This window comes from Scyliorhinus torazame, chromosome 16 (assembly GCF_047496885.1).
Source record: "Scyliorhinus torazame isolate Kashiwa2021f chromosome 16, sScyTor2.1, whole genome shotgun sequence".
Taxonomy (NCBI): Eukaryota; Metazoa; Chordata; class Chondrichthyes; order Carcharhiniformes; family Scyliorhinidae; genus Scyliorhinus; species Scyliorhinus torazame.
In genome coordinates this window covers 32745796-32761458 of record NC_092722.1, presented here as the reverse complement: position 1 = coordinate 32761458, position 15663 = coordinate 32745796, and the positions used below count along the sequence as shown (strand labels likewise).

At 45.7% G+C, this 15663-nt stretch overlaps 1 protein-coding gene across 4 annotated transcripts in view; it reads left to right on the top strand.

Moving 5' to 3' along the window:
- Positions 1–15663, top strand: part of LOC140392676 (uncharacterized) — an 89518-nt gene that overhangs the window by 7957 nt on the left and 65898 nt on the right. For all 4 annotated transcript variants that reach the window (XM_072478190.1, XM_072478188.1, XM_072478189.1 and 1 more), the window contains one exon: positions 6650–6708. In XM_072478190.1, the coding sequence (XP_072334291.1) occupies positions 6650–6708 (59 nt within the window). The remainder of the gene's footprint in view (positions 1–6649; positions 6709–15663) is intronic.

Genomic DNA, 15663 nt, shown 5'->3' with positions numbered 1-15663 from the left:
ATTGCTGAATCCACTGGAAGTATGAGGTGAAATGGTTTAGTGAAAGAGCACTCTTTAAGGCATAGCATTGCAGATAACAACCCACTGTGTAAAAATAATTGAATTTTTTTTTTTACAGTACCCAATTCTTTTTTTTTCCAATTAAGGGGCAATTTAGTGTGGCCAATCCACCTACCTGCACAGCTTTGGGTTGTGGGGGTGAGACCCACGCAGACATGAGGAGAACATGCAAACTCCACACAGACAGTAACAATTATTTCAGTTGACAGGGTAGATATAGAGAGGATGATTCCTCTGGCTGGTGAGTCCAGAACAGGGTCACAGTCTCAGAATAAGGGACAGGCCATTTAAGACATGAGGAGGGACTTCTTCACTCAGTGGGTGGCGAATCTTTGGAATTCTGTACCCCGAGGCTATGGAAGCTCAATCATTGAGCATGTTCAAAATGAAAATCAATAGATTTCTGATACAAATGACATCAAACAATATGGGAATAGTGGGGAGAAATGGTGTAAAGATAGATCATCATCAATGATCTGCATGAATTACAGAAAACTAGTATGCAGGTACAGCAGGTCCCTTTGTACATCAACATGTTCCAGTCTATCACCAATACTTTGCCATTCTGTTTCTCTGTCCAAAGTGGGTAACTTCATATTTATCTACAATATACTGCATCTGCCATGTAATTGCCCACTCACTCAACTTGGCTAAATCACCTTGAAGCTCTTAACATCCTCCTCACCACAAACATTCCCACCAAGTTTTGTGTCATCAACAAACTTGGAAATATTACTTTTGGTTCCCTCATTCAAATCATTGATGTATATTGTGAATAGCTGGGGCCCAAGCACTGATTCCTCTGGGACCCCACGAGTCACTGCCTGCTACTTTGGAAAGACCCATTTATTCCAACTTCCTGTTTCCTGGCTGCTAATCAATTCTGAATCCCTGCCAATATTCAATTAATAGCCAGAGAATGAACCAAAGGCACTGAAAATATTCATTATGCCATCAACACAGGGTTAGTGATATACAAGAGAAGGTCATCAGCATACAAAGACACATGATGCTTCACACCAGCCCGAAGGATATCCTTTAGCAGTGTGGATGACGGTAAGGCTATTGACAGGGGTTCCATCACCAGGGCATAGAGCAGTGGGGACAGAGGGCACTCTTGACAGGTTCCCCTGGATAAGGGGAAGTACTCTGAATGCAGAGAGTTAGTGTGCACACTCGCGGTAGGGAGGTATAAAGACGGCAAATCTAATAGGATTCTATGAGATCCCCCTCATTCTTCTGAACTCCGGTGAATACAATCCTAACCTATTCAACCTCTCCTCATGCATCAGTCCCACCATCCCAGGAATCAGTCTGGTGAACCTTCGCTACACTTCCTCACGAGCAAGAACATCCTTCGTTAGAGAAGGAGACCAAACCTGCACAAAATATTGCAGGTGTGGCCACACCAAGGACCTGTATAATTGCAGCAAGATGTCTCTACTCATGTACTCGGCGTAATGAAGGCCAACATACCATTTGCCTTCTTTACAGCCTGCTGTACCTGAATGCTTACTTTCAATGACTGGTGTACGAGGACACACAGGTCGCGTTGTATGTTCTCTCCTAATTTATGGCCATGCAGATAATAGTTTGCCGTCTCGTTTTTGTTACCAAAATGAATAACCTCGCATTTATCCAAATTATACTGCATCGGCCATCCATTTGCCACTCACTCAACTTGTCCAAATCACACTGAAGGATCTCTGCATCCTCCTCACAGCTCACCTTCCCAACCAACTTGGTGTCATCTGCAAATTTGAAGATATTACATTTTGTTCCCTCATCTAAATCATTAATATATATTGTGAATAGCTAGGGTCCTAGCACGGTAGCACAAGTGGATAGCACTGTTGCTTCACAGCGCCAGGGTCCCAGGTTTGATTCCCTGCTGGGTCACTGTCTGTGCGGAGTCTGCACATTCTCCCCGTGTCTGCATGGGTTTCCTCTGGGTTCTCTGGTTTCCTCCCACAGTCCAAAGACGGATTGGCCGTGATAAATTGCCCTTAGTGACCAAAAAGGTTAGGAGGGGTTATTGGGTTACGGGGCTAGGGTGGAAGTGAGGGCTTAAGTGGGTCGGTGCAGACTCGATGGGCCGAATAGCCTCCTTCATGCACTGTATGTTCTATGTTCCAGCACTGATCCCTGCGGTACACCACTAATCACTATCTGCCAATTTGAAAAATACCCATTAATTCCTACTCTTTTTTTTTCCTGTCTGCCAACCAGTTTTCTATCCATCTCAATACACTATCTTTAATCCCATGCTTTTTAGTTTTACATGCTAATCTCTTAAGTGGACTTTGTCAAAAGCCTTTGTAAAGTCCAAATATACGACATCCATTGGCTCCCCCTCGTCAACTCTACTAGTTACATCCTTGAAGAATTCCAGTAGATTTGTCGAGCATGATTTCTCCTTCATAAGTCAATGCCGACTCTGTCTGATCCTGCCACTGACTTCTAAGTGCTCAGCTATAAAATCTTTGATACTGGATTCTAGAATTTTCCCCATTACCTAAGTCATGCTTACATGGTCTGTAATTCCCTGTTTTGTCTCTACCTCCCTTTTTAAATAGTGGAGTTATATGAGCCACCCTCCAATCTGCAGGAATTGTTCCAGAGTCTATAGAATCCTGGAAGATGACCACCAATGCATCCACTATTTCTAAAGCCACTGGGATATAGATTATCAGGCCCTTGGGATTTATCAGCCTTCAATCCCATCAATTTCCCCAATAGCATTTCTCTACTAACATTGATCTCCTTCAGTTCCTCCCTCTCATTAAACCCTGCATTCCCCAACATTTCTGGTATCTGATTTGTGTCCTCATTTGTGAAGACAGAACCAAAGTATGTATTTAATTTCACAGCCTTTTTGTTGGCCCCAATTATACATTACCCTGTTTCTGACTGTAAGGGACCTACATTTGTCTTCACCAATCATTTTCTCTTCATGTATACGGGATGCTTGCCTTTCTTGGATGGGACATCATGTTCTTTGTATCCACTGCAAGAATTCCTCCTCTACGGTCTTGTGGCTAATTTGATATGCCCAATCTATATGCAGATTAAAATCACCCATAATTACAGATGTTCCTTTATTGCATGCATCTCTAATTTCCTGTTTAATGCCATTCCCAACATCACCACTGCAATTTGGGGGTCTAATGTTTTTGCCTCTTGGTGTTTCTTAGCTTTACCCATACAGATTCCACATTGTCAGAGCTAATATCCTTCCTCACTATTGCACTAATTTCCTCTTAAACCAGCAATGCAACTCCACCGCCTTTTCCGTTTTATCTGTCCGTCCTAAATACTGAATACCCCTGGACATTCAGTTCCCATCCCTGGTCAACCTGCAACCATGTCTCCGTCATCCCGATTATATCATACCCCTTTACATCTATTTGCATGAATAGTTCATCCGCTTTGTTGCGAATGCTCCGCGTGTTAAGGCACAAAGCCTTTTAAGCTTGTTTTTTAAAAATTACTTGTCTCGCTTCAAATATTTTTCTTTGTGGCCCTGTTTGAATCTGGCCCTCGGTTTCTTTGCCTATCACTTTTCTTATTCCCCATTCTATATTTTGTTTTTGTCCTTGTTTCCTCCTCCTCTGACTCCTTGCATAGGTTCCCATCCCATTGCCATTTTAGTTTAAACCCTCCCTAACCACTCTAGCAAATACTCCCCCATGGATATCAGTCCCGGTCCTGCCCAGGGTGTAACCCGTCCAGTTAGTACTGGTCACACCTTCCTCAGAACCGGTCCCAGTGCTCGAGGAATCTGAAACCCTCCCCTTCACACCATTACTTCAGCCACGTATTCATCTGATATATCCTGCTATTTCTACTCTGACGAACAGGTGGCACTGGTAGTAATCCTGAGATCACTAGCGTTGAGGTCCAACTTCTCATTTTCGTCCTATCTCTCTATATTCTGCTTTAGAATTTAGATTTACGGGCGGCATGGTGGCACAATTGTTAGCACATATTCTCCATACCTATAGGGCTGAGGACCCAGGTTCGAACTCGGCCCCGGGTCACTGTCTGTATAGAGTTTGCACATACTCCCCGTGTCTACATGGGTTTATTTAAAAAAAAAAAAAAATAGAATTTAGATTTACAAATATCCTTGTCAGATAGTAGGGTGTGTGAAATCTCCATGGAGGCCGACCTTCAGCTTTGGACGCAAGAGCCAGGTCAAGGGAGTGGGACACATGGCCTGATACGACTACGGCAGAATACTCAGCAGTTTTAACTGTGGAGAGAAAATCTCTTTTTTTCAATAAATTTGGAGTACCTAATTCTTTTTTTTTCCAATTAAGGGGCAATTTAGCGTGGCCAATCCCTGCACATAGTTGGGTTGTGGGGTGAGACCCACGCAGTCAGGGAGAATGAACGAGCGCCACACAGACAGTGACCCGGGATCGAACCCGGGTCCTCAGTGCTGTAAGCAGTGCTAACCACTGTGCAGCCCTGCATTCCATGTGACTAATCTGATTGAGAGCTCTGTACCACCCGGACTGCCTGAGCTAGTCATATGTACAGGAAGACTTTATAAAATGGCCAGTGAATTGAATGGAAAAGAAAATAAGGCCAAGAGGATCTATTAAATAATGAAGATTGCCAAATACAAAAAAGTATTTGATTACCGTCAATGCAGGAAATCCCTCCCACTTCACTCCACCCCCAGAACAATCATCACACTCCCAAATCACTAGAACAAAAAACAAAGTGCGATAATGAACCTTTAACTAAATAAAATCATGAATTAAATCCTGAGCAGCATGTATTCCGTCTTATATAAGATCCATTGACTAACCAACCTTTTTAATGGGGCATACCCCCGACATATGAACAACATTATATAATAAGCCACTGGAGGTTGCTTGTTCTAACTGCTTTGTAAGAGCTCTAATATAAACAATCGAACGTGACCTTATTCTTGGCCATATTAAATGGCCAATACAGGCATTTAAACACATGAAACCCAAAATAAGCCCACCATGAATTACATATTCATGTAAAAAAATTACATATTCATGCTGAAGGAAAGAGTCTGCCTCATCTGATGCGTCAAAATGATCTTCTCCGTTAAATGTGATGCGGAGACTCACATTCAGCCCAAAACTAATTCCTTTCTTGTACAGTTTGGACTTGATGTTGTTAAATGCTGCACGCCCCCTTGCCGGGTCTGCACTTATAATTGCGTGGCCTTGGTAAGTAACATGGCAGTGCTCCTTTTCCCACCAACAAACAAGTTTCTTGGGCTGTATTCTCTGGTCTGACACCGAAATCGCGTTCGGCGACCTGCTGGAGAATCCAAGTTTACGACAGAATGGGGGACGGTGCCTCTTTCGCAATGCTCCGCCCCCTACAAAACGGCGTACTCTGTGAGTACGCCACGCCACATATCGACGGCCTCAGGACATCGCCTGAGGCCCATCCTCCGATGTTCCGTCCCTAACCGACCGGGTTCCCGATGCCATGGGTCTCATGGTGTCACCCGTCAGAAGCTCGGCCTGGCGGCTGCGGACTCAGTCCAGTGCCGCGGGGAGGGCCGATCCGCGGGCAGGTTGGGGACATTATTCGGGGCTAGGAGCACTGTGGGGGGTGATTTGTGGCACGTGAGCTGGCCGAAGAGGAGGGGGGGACGGGACTATTTCATGGGCCGGGTCCGCGAGTGTCCTCTGCCATGAAGCACGGCGTGGCCGCTGCAGGCCGCCACTGTGAACATGCACGGCCACGGACCCGGCAATTCTCAGGGGCGTTTTGGGAGCTAGAGCCGGGTGCTCTACGCTGCCGTCCTGCTAGCCCCCAGCAAAACGGGGAATCGGTGGCTGTTTTGTGCCAGTTTTCCTGGCGTTCCCACGCCGGCGTGGGGACATAGCCCCAGAATTGGAGAATTGAGCCCCTTATCTTTGTAGTGATGAAACTCAACCACAATGGCTCTTCGGGGGCTGCCAGGGAGAGGTTTCCACCAAAGCATCACATCTCTACACTTCTTGCTAAATGGAGCAATGGAGCTCCAACTTTTTAATTGGGTTCAAGATCTTGAAATTTAGAGCTAACAAGAATTTATAAGCTGAATTGCAAACCGTATGCTTAGAGTCACCATACCAGATTTAGATTATATTGTGGGTGAGTGGAAGAAAGACAGTCTTTCTGTAGACAGATGCCGTGCCTTTAAAGAGGCAGCGTTATTAGCAATAATACACATGAAAAAGCACCGTGAGCTCTGATGGTGTACTTTATACCGTTAAACACAAAAACAATTTGGAAAATGCAATCACATCTGGTTTTTAACTCTTAGACATATATTTAGCTACAAATTAGTAATCAGTACATTGCGGTCAAATTTAGCTCAGGATGAAGTGGCTTTCTACAATACATCTCTGAATTTAAAAATAAATATTTTCGGCTTCATGGGACAAAACCCACAGAATAAAGAGGGGGAAGGGAAGTGGCTGCCCATCTGATGTGTTGAAGCACATGAAATGTGTGCTACAATATCTGCAAATATTTGTGATCTTGACATAACGTGTGTAAGTGTGACTTTAAACACCTTGATTTGGTTTCTTTTGTTTGATAGAGTACAGAGCCGCGAGGATTTCCTTTGGATGGTGGTTGGACAAAGCGACCAGTGAAAAGGTACAGCAGTTTGTGGGGAGTGGGTTAAATATATTTGAAGCTGTTTGTCAGGATTTCACATTTTCAATCGTCATTACACATGTCAAAACAAAATGAACTGGAGCCTGGAAAGCATTGCCTGTATGCCGGAAATGGTGCTTCAATTTTTTTTTAAAATTTAGAGTGCCCAATTATATTTTTTTCCAATTAAGGGGCAATTTAGTGTGGCCAATAAACCTAACCAGCACATCTTTGGGTTCTGGGGGTGAAACCCAGCAGACATGGGAAGAATGTGTAAACTCCTCACGGACAGTGATCCAGGGCCGGGATTCGAACCCGCGTCCTCAGTGCCGCAGTCCCAGTGCTAACCACTGCGCCACATGCCAATTATTCAGAAAGATCTTTGATGCAGTGCCATGTGCTGCTTTCTAAAACCTACATAAATGGCATTATGTGGATTTCCAAATGTTCAGTAGCGTTCTAAAGAATTTTTCTAAAATTTAGGGTCCAGTGGCGAGATTCTTCGACCCCCCGCTGGGTCGGAGAATCGCCGGGGGCTGGCGTGAATCCCACCCCCGCCGGTTGCCAAAGTCTCCGGCACCGGATATTTGGCGGGGGCGGGAATCGCGGCGCGCCGGTTGGCGGGCCACCCCCCGCGATTCTCCGGCCCGAATGGGCCGAAGTCCCGCCGCTAAAATGCCTGTCCCGCCGGCGTAAATTAAACCACCTACCTTACCGGCGGGACAAGGCGGCGCGGGCGGGCTCCGGGGTCCTGGGGGGGCGCGGGGCGATCTGGCCCCGGGGGGTGCCCCCACGGTGGCCTGGCCCGCGATCGGGGCCCACCGATCCGCGGGCGGGCGTGTGAATTGGGGCACTCTTTCCCTTCCGCCTCTGCCACGGTCTCCACCATGCCATGACGGAGGCAGAAGAGACTCCCTCCACTGCGCATGCGTGGGAAGCTGTCAGCGGCCGCTGACGCTCCCGCGCATGCGCCGCCCGGAGATGTCATTTCTGCGCCAGTTGGCGGGGCACCAAAGGCCTTTTCCGCCAGTTGGCGGGGCGGAAATTCGTCCGGCGCCGACCTAGCCCCTCAATGTTGGGGCTCGGCCCCCATAGATGCGGAGCATTCCGTACCTTTGGGGCAGCGCGATGCCCGTCTGATTTGCGCCATTTTGGGTGCCAGTCAGCGGATATCGTGCCGTTTCCGGAGAATTTCGCCCATGGAATTGAAGTCAAATTATTGACCGCTTGGATGATTTCTTTATTAAAGAAATTTAGAGTACCCAATTCATTTTTTCCAATTAAAGGGCCATTTAGCGTGGCCAATCCACCTACTCTGCACATCTTTGGGTTGTGGGGCAAAACCCACGCAAACACGGGGAGAATGTGCAAACTCCACACAGACAGTGACCCAGAGCCTGGATCGAACCTGGGACCTCAGCGCAATGAGGCAGCAATGCTAACCACTGTGCCACCGTGTTGCCCTAACCGATTAGATGATTGATTGGAAGTTAGAAAACAGAGTGTAAGTTTTGATGGTGTATTCAAATTGCAACAAATTGACGAGTGGTGTCCTGCAAGGATCTATGCTGGGACCTCACTGTTCTCTATGTTATTTAAACCCTCCCCCCCCAAAAAAAGCCTGTCCACCAGGTACAAGGCACAAGTCAGGAGTGTGATGGAATACCTTCCACTTGCCTGGATGAGTGCAGCTCCAACAACACTGAAGAAGCTCAACACCATCCAGGACAAAACAGCCCGCTTGATTGCTCCCCCTTCTACAAACATTCAAACCCTCCACCACCGATGAACAGTGGCAGCTATGTGTACAATCTACAAGATGCACTGCAGTAACTCACCACTGTTCCTTAGACAGCACCTTCGAAACCCATAACCATCCAGAAGAACAAGAGCAGCAGATACCTGGGAACCCCACCACCTGGAGGTTCCCCTCCCACCACCCTGACTTGGAAATATATCGCCATTCCTTCACTATCGCTGGGGCAAAATCATGGAACTCCCTCCCTAAAACACAGTGGGTGTACCTTCACCTCAAGGACTGTAGCGGTTCAAGAAGGCAACTCACCACCACCTTCCGAAGGACAACTAAGGGTGGGCAATAAATGCCTGCCTAACCAGCAATGCCCACATAGCATAAAATCAAGAGATGCTGGCAGATTAAGTGAGTGGACAAAACTTTGACAGATTGATTTCTGTGCTGGTAAGTGTGAAGTCATCTATTTTGGACAAAATATGGATAGATTTGAGTATTTAAATGATGAAAAATTAGGAACAGTGGAAGACCAAATCGACTTAAGGGTCCATGTTCACAAATCACTAAAATGTAGTAGTAAAGTACAAAAACAAATAATCAAAAAGATTAATGGAATGTTAGCCTTTATAACTATAGGACAAGAAAGGGGAGGAAGTTTTGTTACAGCTATACAAAACTCTGGTGAGAAATCTGGAGTACTGTGTACAACTCTGGGCACTTGCACTGTAGAAAGGATATAGCGGGGCAGATTGGCCAGAATGTTAACAAGGTTACAAGATTTAGATTAAGGAGAGATTACATAAAGTAGGGGCGTAGTACCTGGAATATAGATTGAAGGGTGATTTGATTAAGGTGTTTAGGATTTTACAAGAAATTGATAGAGTTGATAAAAAGAAGCATTTTCTGCTGGCTTGGACACTAGGATAAGGGGACATAACCTTAAAATCAGAGCCAAACATTCAGGAGAGGAGTTAGGAAACTAAACACAAAAGGCTGGTAGAAGTATGGAACACTGTCCCACAAAACACAATAGATGCTAGCTCAATTAATAATTTTAAATCTGAGATCAATGGGCCTTTTTTGTTTGATAAAGGTATTTTAAAAAAGTGGAGGAGTTAAAATACAGATTAACTATAATATCACTGAGTGGCGTAATAGGCTCAAGGGGCTGAGTGACTGACTGTATCGCTGCTCCTAATACTGAGAAAGGGAGAACCTGTGTTTACATAGTGCTTTTCACAACAATAGGATGATCCAAAGTGCTTTGCAGCCAATTAAGCACTTTATTGAAATGCAGCACTGTGATAATGCAGGGGCAGCCAATTAGTACGCAGAAAGTTTCCATAAACAGCAATGCAATAAATAAGTTGATCATGGTGTTAGTGAGGCCACACCTGGAGTATTGTGTTCAGTTTTGGTCTCCTTACCTGAGAAAGGACGTACTGGCGCTGGAGGGTGTGCAGAGGAGATTCACTAGGTTAATCCCAGAACTGAAGGGGTTTGATTATGAGGAGAGGTTGAGTAGACTGGGACTGTACTCATTGGAATTTAGAAGGATGAGGGGGGATCTTATAGAAACATATAAAATTATGAAGGGAATAGATAGGATAGATGCGGGCAGGTTGTTTCCACTGGCAGGTGAAAGCAGAACTAGGGGGCATAGCCTCAAAATAAGGGGAAGTAGACTTAGGACTGAGTTTAGGAGGAACTTCTTCACCCAAAGGGTTGTGAATCTATGGAATTCCTTGCCTAATGAAGCAGTTGAGGCTCCTTCATTAAATGTTTTTAAGAAAGATAGTTTTTTGAAGAATAAAGGAATTAAGGGTTATGGTGTTTGGGCTGGAAAGTGGAGCTGAGTCCACAAAAGATCAGCCATGATCTCATTGAATGGCGGAGCAGGCTCGAGGGGCCAGATGGCCTACTCCTGCTCCTCGTTCTTATGTTCTTATCTGAGTTTGGCCAGGGCACAGCTTTTCTTTGAATTGCATCGTGGATTAATGTCTCATTTTTAAAAAAAACAAATCTGACCGTGCTGGACACCCTGAGTACTGCACTGAATTATTAACCCAGATTAGCTGGATTTTGCAGTGGCTCTGAAATTGACCCTTTGTTCAGCAGCCAGTATTGAATGCATGTTGGTTATCTACCAATACGTTATCAGCAGAATTTACCAGAGAACCCGATATTGAACTGGGACCCATGGGCTTTTTAGGAACTAATTCTGGGGGAAAAAATCTACAAATTCATGAAAAAAAGTGTGATTGTGTTTTATTTTGTAAATACTTTTGCTTAAGCAGCAGATACTGATTAATCCATCCTCAGTTGGGTAGCACGGTGGCACAGTGGTTAGCATTGCTGCCTCACGGCACCGAGGTCCCAGGTTCGATCCCGGCTCTGGGTCACTGTCCGTTTCGCCCCCACAACCCAAAGATGTGCAGGTTAGGTGGATTGGCCACGCTAAATTGCCCCTTAATGGGAAAATTGAATTGGGTACTCTAAATTTATAAAAGAAAGTACATCCTCAGTTGAGGTGGTGGAGAGAAATCACTTGCTGCAGTTTCATAAGGAGCTGAGTTAACAACTCCCAATTGTATTGACAGGAATACAGAGAGCTTTTGCGTTCCTGACAAAACTATATTGAGGTTAATTCCCTTGCACTGTCCAGTTTAGTAATTCTTGCCCTAGTGGCCTGTCGTGGTGATTATATCTGCACTGATGTTAATCCAGCTGCCTCACGCTGTGAGAGTTGGAAACTATTGCCAGCAGTTTCCTTCATTAAATCAGATGCATGCCTATTGTCTTCCCAGTGAGAAAGCCCTGTTTTGGTTGTCAATGTTAGTGACTCAATTATAAACCAAAGTTGATACCAGTGATTAGAATTTTAGGTTAGTCACTGTTAAAAGTATAAGAACATATCTGGTTGAAGCTGTGATTTATCAGTGTCTCAGTCAGAGTGTGGCTGATTGCCAGGAGGTGCCCAAGGCCTGCACATGTTGTGATTTATTGCTGTATTTGTGCAGCACTGACCCTGTGAGATAAATAATGCTGCAAACAATCAACCTAAACAGCACCAACTTCACACATCACTCGGGGAAGAACCTGTACAATTCTATTGTGTTTATTCAGCAGATTACAAACCCAAGTGCATTTGCAAATTTCATTATAAATTAATTAACTTATCTACAGTCTACATAGTCTTAGTAGTTCATTTGTGATTATGTAATAGTTAATTTTGGGCTGTCAAAACAGACATCACAAAGGCCTAATTAATGTAAGTTCTGGTTGTTACATTTGTGAATTTCAGGGTGAGTCACAGATGGCAAATTGGAGTTAGCGCTTTAAAGATAATGACCAATTTTTTCAGTTTAATTATCAAGTGTTAATTTCCGTCAGTGCACGAGGGATTGAAACGGCACTTGTATTGACAAGAAGTTTGTCTAATTAAATTCAGTTTTGGCTTCAGTAAAGTCGATCTAAGGGTTTTCTTTCAAACCCAATTTGTTTCACTTATTATCTTCTAATTCTCATGTTATGATATCTTTATAAAGCACTGATCAGGCCTCAGCTGGAGTATTGTGTCTGATTCGTGGCACCATAATTCAGGAAGGATATTAAAGCCTCTGAGAGGATGCAGATGAGATTCCCTGGGGATGGAATTTTTCAATTATATGGACAGGCTAGAGAAACTGGCTTTTCCATAAATCGGAGAAGTTTAGGAGCAAATTGAATAGAGGTATACAAAATCTTACCTTTTTCGTTTAAATTTTTTTTTAAGAGTACTCAATTCATTTTTTCCAATTAAGGGGGCAGCACGGTGGCGCAGTGGGTTAGCCCTGCAGCCTCACGGCGTTGAGGTCCCAGGTTCGATCCCGGCTCTGGGTCACTGTCTGTGTGGAGTTTGCACATTCTCCCCTTGTTTGCTTGGGTTTCCCCCCACAACCCGAAGATGTGCAGGCTAAGTGGATTGGCCACGCTAAATTGCCCCTTAATTGGAAAAAATGAATTGGGTACTCTAAATTTATTTTAAAAAAGGAAAAAAAAATTATAATTTTTTTTCCAATTAAGGGGCAATTTAGCGTGGCCAATCCACCTACCTTGCACATCTTTGGGTTGCGGGGACGAAACCCACGCAAACACAGGGAGAATGTGCAAACTCCACACGGACAGAGCCGGGATGAACCCGGGTCCTCGGCGCCGTGAGGCAGCAGTGCTAACCACTGCACCACCGTGCAGCCCAGGTATTCAAAATCTTTAAGGGTTTTTAAAGAGTAAACAAGGAGAAATTGTTTTCAGTGGCAGAAGGGTCAGTAACCAGAGAAAGCAGATTTAAGGTGGGTGTCAAAGAACCAGAGGTGATTCGAGAAGACACAATTTATGTAGCGAGCGGTTATTGTCTGGACTGCAGTCTCCGAAAGAGTGTTGGAAGCAGACAGCATTTAATGGTTAACTTTAGGATATTTGTTCAAACAGCTGGGGTAGTGGTAAAAATGGGGATGGAGATAGAGATTACAACAGGACATCATGGGCGGGATTCTCCCCTACCCGGAGGGGCGGGGGGTCCTGGCTGGGAGGGGGGTCCCGGCGGGATGGGGGGTCCCGGCGGGACGGAGTGGCGTGAACCACTCCGGCGTTGGGTCGCCCCAAAGGTGCGGAAAGGTGCACATTCAGGGGCTAGGCCCGCCCTGGAGTGGTTTGCGCCCCGGCGGGAAAGGGGCCTGGCGCCACGCCAATCGGCGCCGAAAGGCCTCCGCCGGCCGCCGCGAGTCGGCGCATACGCGGGAGTGCCAGCGCGTGCTGGCGTCATCCCCCCGCATGCGCAAAGGGATTCGCTTCCGCACCGGGAATGGCGGAAGACCACAGCCTCCGGTGTGGAACAATAGGGTGCCCCCACGGCACAGGTCCGCCGGCGGATCGGTGGGCCCCGACCACGGGCCAGGCCATCGTGGGGGCACCTTCCGGGGCCAGATCCCCCGCGACCCCCCCAGGAACCCCAGAGCCCGCCCGTGCTGCCAGGTCCTGCTGGTAAGGGACCTACTGTAATTTACGCCAGCGGGACTGGCAAAGAACGGGCAGGACTTCGGCCCATCGCGGGCCGGAGAATTCGGTCAGCCCCGCGGCCCATTGAGTCATGCCGGACCCCACCATTCTCCAAGGTGGGCGGCGCGACTCACGCCGGGGCAATTTTTTTTGGTGGGGGCGGGAGAATTAGGAGGGCGACAGGGGACAGGATGCATGCCGAACCCCGGCGATTCTCCCACCCGGCAGGAGGGTCGGAGAATCCCGCCCAATATGTGTCCCGTGCTGTCAGTTTGGTTATGCAGCAATGGGTTGAAGCCTGTATTGAATGAGGGATGGGGGAGACATAGAGGGAGGTGACACAGTTATCTGTTAAATGAAGATCGAGGACTACAGTTTTGCTTAACATTTTTTTTGATGAGCCATATGTTAGGTAATTTGGACATTCTGAATTCTCCCTCAGTGTACCCTAACAAGCGCCGGAGTGTGATGTCAGGGGGATTTTCATTGCAACTTCATTGCGGTGTTTTTAAAAATAAATTTAGAGTAGCCAAATATTTTTCTTTTCCAATTAAGGGGCAATTTTTCGTGTGGCCAATCCACCTAACCAGCACATGTTTGTGTTGTGGGGGTGAAACCAACGCAGACTTGGGGAGAATGTGCAAACTCCACACGGACTGTGACCCAGGGCCGGGTTTCGAACCGGGGACCCCAGCGCCATAGTCCCAGTGCTAACCACTGCGCCATATGCTGCCCTAACGTCATTGTAGTGTTGATGTAAGCCTACCTGTGACAATAATAAAGATTATTATTATCTGACTCATGGCAGCACGGTGGCTCAGTTGTTAGCACTGCTGCCTCAATGCGCCGAGGTCCCAGGTTTGATCCCGGCTCTGGGTTACTCTCCGTGTGGAGTTTGCACATTCTGCCCATGTTTGCGTAGGTTTCGCCCCCACAACTCAAAGATGTGCAGGGAGGTGGATTGGCCACGCTAAATTGACCCTTCATTGGAAAAAATGAATTGAGTAGTCTAAATTTATAAAATTAAAATTATTATCTGACTCATGTGAAACTCAGCACCAAGGTACTGAAATATTTGCACCTGTCTTAGTGTTCTGTTTACCCTATATGGAGTGCATGCTGTCTCCTCACAGAGCACATCCAACTTACATGGATGCAGAGAGCCTACGGCAGGCTGGCAAAGCCAAAGCAGAGGGACCCCAAGTGTGTGCCGCAGTAGTGCTCTGAGTATGTAGAGAGAGAATGTGCAAACTCCACACGGACAGTGACCCAGAGCCGGGATCAAACCTGGGATCTTGGCGTCATGAGGCAGCAGTGCTAACCAATTTAGAGTGCCAAAGCTTGCAAGCAGACTTCTTGCCAATCCAGAAGCTGTGCGGATGGGGGAATGTGTGAGAGACTTTACTCATACTGGTGCTCCTTCACTCATTGTTTCTCCCTCAGTCCACTAATTTCCTTTTACCCTGCACTCTGTTCTGAGACTGAGAGTGGATGATGTGATAAATGTAGGAAATTGGTAAACAGTATTTTAGATTTGTTGCAGTAATATTGAAGAACCTAGGTGAAGGTATCCAGACTGTGTGTCTGCTAAAGCTGCAGTTAAGAAGTCATCAAAGGTGGTGTCATGATTGATTCTAACTATTTACTTGTTTACATGTCGAGGGCTAATGGAACATTGTTATTGTTACTGGAGATTCCCTGGAGAGTAGATAATATATGTGGGTGTGGTATTTAGTTTTAGCTAAGCAGGTCATGGATCTTAATGGGATGTGGATAATGTAATTAATCGGAGGAGCCAGGTTTGTCTGTAGTTTTGCAGTTGGCCATAGGATCTGATCTGACATACAGAAGGATTTTAAGTTGAACAATAGTTTTGCCAAATGAGGCTAGGTTGAGCAGAAGTGTACAGAATCTGCTCTTGAACGGAACTCTCCACAGTCTCTACACAATTAAGCAAGTAATCTTGCTTGTTAATTTTATTTATAATTGGCATCTGGACTGTATTGGGTTACTTAATTGGAGTTAGTGGCAGGTATTGATAGTAAGTTTAAGTTTTTCCTTGTGTTTAAGAACTGTTCAACTAATAAATGTGAAGCTTTTTTTTCATGGAAATGTGGTTAATTTTGTATTTAAATTAAAGTTTATTTTAACATACGGCACCTATT